Consider the following 7,949-nt stretch of genomic DNA (forward strand, 5'->3'; position numbering starts at 1 on the left):
GGAGGCGCTACATGCGGCGCCCCCGCTGCGCGCGGCGTGCCGCTGCCCTAGGTCATAGCCACGCGCTTGCAGCTTGCCCAGTCTGTGTCTCCCTTGCCTTCCAGCTTGCAGCTTTGCCAGCGGCCTCCGCTGCAGCGGCCCTGCACGCCAGACCTACAGAACAACCCCGCTGTCCTCTTGCCCCCGCGCCCACCGACAGCATGACGAGTGCCGCTGAGTTCGCCAGCATGGGACCCCTGCTGCAGAGGGTGCGTAGCCTGCGGCGTAGCCTGCTGCAGACTCCCACCTGTCGCGCCCAGATGTTGGCGCATAACAACTTGGGCATCTACCTCAAATCTGCGCCACCTTGCGCCCACACCCTCTGCTTGCAGTACTTTGGCGCATCGCCAGGAAAGCAGGCTGCCTCGACAGCGGTGAATGCCTTCAAGCAGGCGGTGTCGGCGGCTGCGGCGCCCCCCGCGGCGGCATCGCCAGCCAAGGCCACCACGGCTGCCATTCACGGTGAGCTGATTGTCAGGCTGGAATGCACTGAATTGCAGCAAGTGCAGCTTTTCTCTTTCTCTCTCCCCCGCCCCTGCTCACACAGTCGTGTGCCCGCCCGCAGCTGCCACCAAGTCGGCGTCGCCCAAGCCCACCGCCCCCTCCCCTCCTCGCTTCATCATGCCCACGCACCAGCCCAGCTTTGCCCCGGGCACCATGCTGATGCGCATGCATTCCAGCCACACCAGCAAGCCCTGCTGAACGGCTTGCAGGCATGTGCCTGCCTTCGTGTACCATAGCCCTCGATGAATGAACCGCACCCTGACCTGCTGCCGCCCCTCTCCCTCCTGTTTGTGTGCTTCGAATCCAAATCCTGCTTGCCCATACAGCTCCCAGCACTGCCTGCTCTCTTGACACCCTGTATGCATATTCATGGCTCGATTCTTTTTGCCTGCCAGCGCCCGTTCGACACCCTTCGCCAGCCCATGCACTCCTTCCACATTATTCTGGCACGCTCGCCATTAGGTCTAGTATCAACAACCGCATTTGCTTGCTCCAAATACATACAGTGACAATTGGTCACATTGCTCTCACACATGTAACTGATCCACTTGTAGCAGTGCAGCAGGTGGGGCAGCAGGTCAGAGGAAGCCCTTGCGCATGCCACCAGGGTTGCGCGCAGCTTTCCAGCCCAGGCGCCATGCAGCCACCGTACCATCGCTGGCACCGCTGTACAGCGTGCTGCCATCCGGGGAGAAGAGCAGGGCAGACATGCCTGCCTTCTGGTCGTACCGCAGCTGAGCAAAGGAGGCCAGGCTGGTGCCGGCCTCGCGCCCGCCGCCGGCGCCCGTCTGGAACACCTGCCGGCACAGGGAGCAGGCGGCGGGCACCACAGGCTGCTGTGCGTGGGTGCGCGCCAACATTGGACGCCTCATGCGCTCAGCGCCTGTTTCCGGTGTCAGACCCGCCACCAGCGCCCCTGCCCCCACCTTGATGGTGCTGGCCCCCAGGGGCCCCGTGGAGCCGCTGGCCAGCAGCGCGCCGTCGGCGGACAGCGCCAGGCAGGCAGGCCAGGTGGTGTCCTCGTGCCGGCCGTGCATGGTGCGCAGGCACACCCAGTGCCGCGTGGCCCAGGCCTGCAGGCAGCGCGCGGCACACCTCCTCCCCTCACACCGGTGCCGCCTCGGGCTGGCCGGCCTAGGGTCCCCATTTGGGTGATGCTTCCCTGCTGCCACCGCAAGCAGCAGACCATGCTTCCAGGCAGGCGCGCCGCACCCGAATAGTGTTGTCGGCAGCGGCGCTGTAAAGCATGCCGCCATCAGGCGCGACGGCCAGCGCCCGCACGCCGCCGCCGTGCCCTTTGAGCACCCGCAGGCAGTGCCAGTCGGTGGTGCGCCACACCCGTATGGTTTGGTCGTAGGAGCCGCTGAACAGCAGGTCGCCAGCGGGGCTCAGCGCCAGGGACAGCACCGACTCGGTGTGGCCCACAAGGGTGTGCGCCAGCTGCGGCCGGGGGCAACTGGTGCTGCTGCCATCCTTGCAGTCGCCGCCCCAGTGCAGGCGCCACACCCTGACGGCGCAGTCGGAGGATCCGAGGGAGGAGGTGAACAGCAGGCGGCCTGCCGGGTCGGCGACGATGGCGTGCATGTTTGGCGGCGCCCGCAGCAAGCTCTGGATGTACTGGCGCGCCTCCTCGGCTGCCTGCTTGGCCGCCTCCGCCTCGCTGTCTGGCGCAGCAGCGCCGGCCTGGCTGCTGCCGCCTGCACTGTCGCTGCTGCTGACAGCATTGGATGCGGCAGGGGCAGGGCGTGTTGTTGTTTCGCCGCGTGCCGCTGCTGCACAGTAGCGGCGGGCCACATCCTTCCGGTAGTAGCCAGCCCCCTTGGTGCCCTCCCTGAACAGGTATCCCTCCCTGCAGGGCATAGAGCAATAAAAACACTATGAAGAACTGTGGGCAGCCGCAGCTAGGATGCCCAGCATGCAAAGTACAGCAGGCGAGCTGGCCCGCGCTTGCCTGTGGCCACGGTAGCCTGCCGCTTCAAGGAACTCGGGCCCTACTGCAGCACTGGTGGCATTGCTGAGTGCCTCCTCCCGTGCTGCTGCTCCGTCATGGCCAGCTGCCGCGGTTGCTTGGCCGTTCACACCGGCCTGCTGCTGCTCATCTGAAGCAGCAGCGCCATCAGAGGGCGTGGGTGTTGCTGGCGCTGCCGATGCTGCCTCCGCGGGTGTGCCTGGCAGGGTGCAGCTGTCCATCACTGTGCTTGCATCAGCATTCAGTGCCAGCATCAGACCATCGCCCGTGATGCACAGCAGGCCTTCCCTGCCCCCAGGCAGCGGGCGAAGGAGGCGCACGTTGCTGACTGGCATGCTTCCCGCACTGTGTAGGTTGCTGCCATCCTGTAAGAACCAAAAGAGGTGGATGATGTGGTGCATGGCTGAGGAACAGGTAGGCATTGGACGCATGTAGGTGTGTGTGTGTGAGGGGGGGGGGACTCTGCTGCGATCACCATGCGGTGTGTGGAATTCGCCCCACCTTGCAGCTGACTGCCACCACTGAGGCCTCATCGCCGTGCGGCTTGCGCGTGGGCGCGGCAGCATCACAGCCGCTCCACAGGCAGGTGGCGTCTGCCGAGAAGGCGAGGACAGACACCTTGGACTGGTGCAGCTGCAGGCGGTGGGGAAGGTGGTGCTGCTGTGGGTCTGTTTTTCTTAGCAAGCACTGAGCAGGCATCACGGACGTCCTTGCCTGCACAACCCCCACCTGCTCGTGCCAGACCGCTTCCACTTCCAGCTCCCGCCGCCCGCCAGCCGGGGCAGCGGGTGCCGTGGCCGGCATGGGAGCCTGCAGCAGGATGTCACGAGCGCTGCTGAGTACGGGCAAGCTGGCAGGTGTGGAGACGGGGCTGCATGCCCTGGAAGCGCTCACCACGATGGGCATGGTGGCTGGGTCCCTCCGTCTCCCCTGCTGTCCAAGAGGTGGGACAGGGTGATGGTGCGCTGTGACGTAGCAGCAGCTAGAATCAGGGCCGTTCCCGCATTGCCCACGGTTGCCACGGAGGCAGACCGGTCAGCAGTGTCCCACCCAAAGCCGGAGAGCCTGCCCTCGTGCGGTTCAGCTCAAAGCATGATTGGTGGCATTGGCATGCACGCAAAGCTCCTTGCGGTTTGCGTTTTGCTTGCCGCCGCAGGTCTGCTCTACACCGGGACGTTTATCCAGCTGCCGTCGCCCACAGGCATACCGGGCATGACGGCGCAACACCCACGCCGGATCGTGGTGGTGGGCAGCGGGCTGGCGGGCACCGCGGCGGCGCTGGCGGCGGCAGAGTCGGCGGGGCCCGACGTGGAGGTGGTGGTGCTGGAGAAGGAGGCCCGGGCGGGGGGCAACAGCATGAAGGCATCCAGCGGCATCAACGCCCTCACACCCGACCAGGGAGACGCCGCCGAGGCGTTCCGCGAGGACACCCTCAGGAGCGGCGGCGGCCTGAGCGCCCCCGAGCTGGTGGACACACTGGTGGTGCGTGCGCTGGCGCCCCCACGCCCCGCCTGCATCCACAAAATCAGGCACTGCAGCCTGCCTGCCCGCCTGCCTGCCAGCCTGCCCGTGAGCGCATGGCTGCTGGGTCGCATCGGCCCCATCTACCCGAAAGGGATGGCGCGCAGCCGAGCGCGGCGTGCCGCCCGCGCTGCGTCTTGCCGCAGGGCGACAGCCAGGAGGCGGTGGGGTGGCTGGAGTCGCAGGGCATCGAGCTGAGCGGCAGGGTGCAGCTGGGGGGGCACACCCGCAAGCGCACGCGCACCAGCACCCGGGGCCCGGTCGGCTTCTCCATCATGAGGGCGCTGCTGGAGCGGCAGGCGGGGGACAGCAGGGTCAGGGTGGTGACGGGGGCCAAGGTGGGCCGGGGCTGGGTGGCGGGGCAGCCGTGCTGCGCACTCTCCCCCCTCTGTCGTGCTGGCTACACCCGGCCGCTGCCAAGCCCGCCCCCCTACTCCGCTTGCTGCCACCTGCCTCTCTCCATCCCACCCCCCCCTCCACTGCACTTTCCCTCCGTCCCGCTCTTGCAGGTGGAGTCGCTGCTGCACCAGGACGGCCGGGTGGAGGGTGTGGCGTATGTGGCAGACGACGGCAGCCAGCAGCGCCTGGAGGCCAGCGCGGTGGTACTGGCCACGGGCGGCTTTGGCGCCAGCGGCGAGCTGCTGAGGAAGTATGCGCCGCAGGTGGGGGTGGGTGGCTGGTGTGGGCGCCGGAGCACCCGCCGCACTCTGGCTGTCTGCCTGCTCACAAGTATTGCTCCTGTTCCTGGCCGCCACAAGCGGCAAGCAGCATGGCGCATCGGCCGCGTCCCACCCACCCCACACTGTGTGTGCCCTGCCTCCCCTGGCCCCGCCTCCCCATGCCGCCGCGCAGGCCGCGGAGCTGCCCACCACCAACGGGGCGTGGGCGCAAGGGGAGGGGCTGGCGCTGGCACAGGCTGCAGGCGCCAGCCTGCTTCACCTGGATCGGGTGCAGGTGCACCCCACCGGCTTTGTCGACCCCGCAGACCCGGCCAGCGGCACCAAGGTGGGGCGGGAGGCGGGGGCCCGCCCGTTGCCGGGCGCTTGCAGGTGGTGGTTGCCTGGCCGGGGGTAGGGGGCGGATGAACGGTGGCAGGGGCAGCTGCACCTTGCGGGCCTGTCTCGGCCCCGGCCATGCCTGCCACAGCTGCCGCTCCATGCCGGCCCTCGCCTGCCTCCTTGGTGGCCTGCCCGCAGTTCCTGGCTCCCGAGAAGCTGCGGGGCGTGGGCGGCATTCTGGTGAGCCCCGAGGGCCGCCGCTTTGTGGATGAGCTGACGACCCGCGACAAGGTGGCGCAGGCAAGTGGACCTGCCAGGTGGCTGGGCTGTCACCCCTGGCATGCTGTGCTGTGCTGTGCTGTGCTGTGTCCGGCACCACCCGCATGAAGGCACGCTGCAGGCGGCTGCCCCATCCCAGCACCAGACCACCACCACCGCCACCCTCTCCCTTCCGGCTCCCCGCCACCGCAGGCCATCCTGCAGCAGCCCCACCGTCAGGCGTTCCTGCTGCTGGGCTCCGACGCCGCGCAGCAGTTTGGCCCCGCCCTGGGCTTCTACGTCTCCAAGAGCCTGTTCACCAGGCATGACAGCCTGGCCGCCGCCGCGGAGCACATGGGCGCAGCGCCAGAGGTGCTGGTGGCTGAGGTGGAGGCCTACAATGCGGCGGCGGCAGAGGGGCGCGATGCCCACGGCAAGACGGTGTTCCCCACCACCATCGACCCGCAGGCCGCGGTGCATGTGGCCCGCATCACTCCCGTGGTGCACTACACGATGGTGCGCAGCAAGAGGCAATGGGTGGCAGCCTGGCGGCTGTTCGGACGGCCGGCCTGCTGCTTGGGCTGGTACAGCTGCTGGGTGGGTGGGTGATGCTGGGGGCACCGGGGCCAGGCTGCCCGGTGCTGTGCCACGGCGTGGGAGCGGACGCAACGCCGCCTGTGCTGCCGCTGCTGGTGCAGGGTGGCGTGGCCATCAGCCGCGAGGCTCAGGCGCTGGACGCGAGCGGGGTGCCGGTGCCGGGGCTGTTTGCGGCGGGCGAGGTGGCGGGCGGCCTGCACGGCGCCAACCGCCTGGGCGGCAACAGCCTGCTGGAGTGTGTGGTGTTTGGGCGGCGGGCGGGGCGCAACGCAGCCGCCTTTGTGCGCGACCTGCTGCGCGAGGCGGCGGGAAGCTATGCCAGCTGAGTGCGGCGTGCCGGCTGGCTGCCGACGCAGCCACCCATCCCTAGAGCGTAGCAGCCCTCCACTCATGCTCGCGACTCAGTGGCATTTGCGGTTACAGCGTCTTGTGTGGCAGGTGTCTTATGTGGCAGATGTGTGTCCAGAGCGGTTGTGTGTTGTCTGTATGTATGTGTGTCTGCCTCGACGTGCATCATCTCATTGATGGAATTCGACAAGCAGCAAGGAATGCAAGTCAGCAGGGCTTGGTGTGCGGCAGAGGGCAGGCTGGAGGGAAAATTGGTGTTGCCAGGCACGGGGCTGGGCACGGAGGTGCGGGCCGCAGCGTCGGCACATGTCGCGCCCTCAACAAAAGAAGCAGAGGAGGAAAGAAGGACAGAGCGCTTAGTAGTTCCAGCGGTATCCGCTGCTAATGTACAGCTGCACCGCAGCGTGTAGAGTGCTCATTGCAGTGTGCGGAGCCTGTCTGCTCAGCACTGGGGCAGGGTGGTTGCCATTGCGTGCCATGCGGAGTGGGTGCGCAGGCTCACTCTTGGCGCCTGCTCGGCGGCTGTGGCGGCTGCAGCTGCCCACCCTTGAGCCAGAACTTGCCCAGGTCTAGGCAGAGGGCACAGATGTTCACGCACTTCATCCCAACCCACACCTGCACGGGTCCAGGCAGCGGCGGGTCGGGGCGGCTGGCAGCGCCGGCGGCTGCACCCGACCCCACCTAGCACAGGCACCAGCGCGCGTCCGCGCGGCAGCCCCACGCACCGCCAGCAGGCTGCCGTGGGTGAGCGAGGCGATGCCCAGCACCAAGAGCGACACGGCGCAGGAGGCGGCAGTGCGCGCGCCCAGGTAGCCGGTGTCAGAGGCGCCCAGCAGGCCGCCTTCCAGCACGGTGCCCAGCGCATCCAGGGGCTGCACGGGGGGAAGCAAGGGGCAGGGGGCAGGGGGCCGCCAGGCATGGGCCAGAGCGCACGACAGGCCGGGGGGGCAGATGCAGCAGGGCACAGGCGCGGCGCTGGCAGATTAGAACGTAGTATACACACCCAAACCGGCCTGCCCCTCTAACATCCCCGCCACAGGCCACCACCCTTTCCCCCCGCTACCCCCCCCCCCTCCTCACCATGAGCAGCAGCAGGAAGGGCAGCACCTCGGCCACCTCCCGCTGCACCAGCACATCCTCGGTGAACAGGTCTGGCAGCAGCCCGCGGCCGGCAAACAGCGCCGCCGCCAGCGGCAGGCTGACCGCCACCGCCAGCTGCGCGATGCGCACCAGCACCTCGGCGGCGCGCCCCTCCCGCTGCCGGCTGAGGCTGTTGGCGATGAGGGAGTGGGCGGTGGCGTTGAAAGCAATGAAGAGCTGCGGGCAGCAGGGCAGGGCAGGAGGAAAGGAGCGTGGGCCGAATGGCAGCGCACGAGCGGGGCGGACCTCTTTGTGTTGAGGGAGTGCGGCGGCGATCCTCGGCGGGCGCGTGGCGCCAGGAGCACACCCCACCCGTGTCTGCCCACGGCCCGCCCCCGCTCGCGCGCCCCCCCGCACCTGCAGCCAGAAGCCCATGACCTGGCGCAGGATGGTGTGCGCCCCCAGGTGCTGCACGCCCAGCGCGGTGGCGGCAGACGTGGCCACCAGCGTGGGCAGAAGCGCCGACAGGTTGTTCACCGCCAGCGGGGCGGTCATGCGCGCATAGGGGCGCACGTCGGCGGGGCCCGGCAGGCAGGCCATGTCGCGCACGTGGAAGATCTGTGGGAGGGAGGAGA

General features: G+C 68.4%; 4 protein-coding genes across 4 annotated transcripts in view; 2 read left to right on the forward strand and 2 right to left on the reverse strand.

Annotated features, from left to right (window-relative positions):
* The window catches only part of CHLNCDRAFT_134734 (hypothetical protein), a gene marked incomplete at both ends in the record, with an annotated part of 5,546 nt that extends 4,805 nt beyond the window's left edge, over positions 1–741 (forward strand). The window contains 2 exons of the mRNA XM_005846823.1: positions 372–501; positions 605–741. Coding sequence (XP_005846885.1) covers positions 372–501; positions 605–741 — 267 coding nt within the window. The remainder of the gene's footprint in view (positions 1–371; positions 502–604) is intronic.
* Positions 742–1,172: 431 nt separating this feature from the next.
* On the reverse strand, positions 1,173–1,995 carry CHLNCDRAFT_13365 (hypothetical protein; the record flags this gene model as incomplete). Its single annotated transcript, XM_005847004.1, has 2 exons — positions 1,173–1,277; positions 1,756–1,995. Coding segments are annotated over 2 exons (345 nt in total), but the record flags the coding sequence as incomplete, so codon positions are not given.
* Positions 1,996–3,724: 1,729 nt separating this feature from the next.
* Positions 3,725–6,212, forward strand: CHLNCDRAFT_134736 (hypothetical protein; the record flags this gene model as incomplete). Its single annotated transcript, XM_005846824.1, has 7 exons — positions 3,725–3,994; positions 4,180–4,371; positions 4,543–4,695; positions 4,886–5,038; positions 5,230–5,322; positions 5,503–5,805; positions 5,988–6,212. 7 exons carry the CDS (start codon positions 3,725–3,727, stop codon positions 6,210–6,212), a joined length of 1,389 nt encoding a protein of 462 aa, XP_005846886.1.
* Positions 6,213–6,590: 378 nt separating this feature from the next.
* CHLNCDRAFT_134737 (hypothetical protein) overlaps positions 6,591–7,949 on the reverse strand; it is a gene marked incomplete at both ends in the record, with an annotated part of 3,239 nt that continues 1,880 nt past the window's right edge. The window contains 4 exons of the mRNA XM_005847005.1: positions 6,591–6,626; positions 6,960–7,106; positions 7,315–7,551; positions 7,732–7,932. Of these exons, the coding sequence (XP_005847067.1) occupies positions 6,591–6,626; positions 6,960–7,106; positions 7,315–7,551; positions 7,732–7,932 (621 nt within the window). The remainder of the gene's footprint in view (positions 6,627–6,959; positions 7,107–7,314; positions 7,552–7,731; positions 7,933–7,949) is intronic.

The sequence above is a fragment of the Chlorella variabilis genome (genome assembly GCF_000147415.1).
Source record: "Chlorella variabilis unplaced genomic scaffold CHLNCscaffold_12, whole genome shotgun sequence".
Lineage (NCBI taxonomy): Eukaryota > Viridiplantae > Chlorophyta > Trebouxiophyceae > Chlorellales > Chlorellaceae > Chlorella > Chlorella variabilis.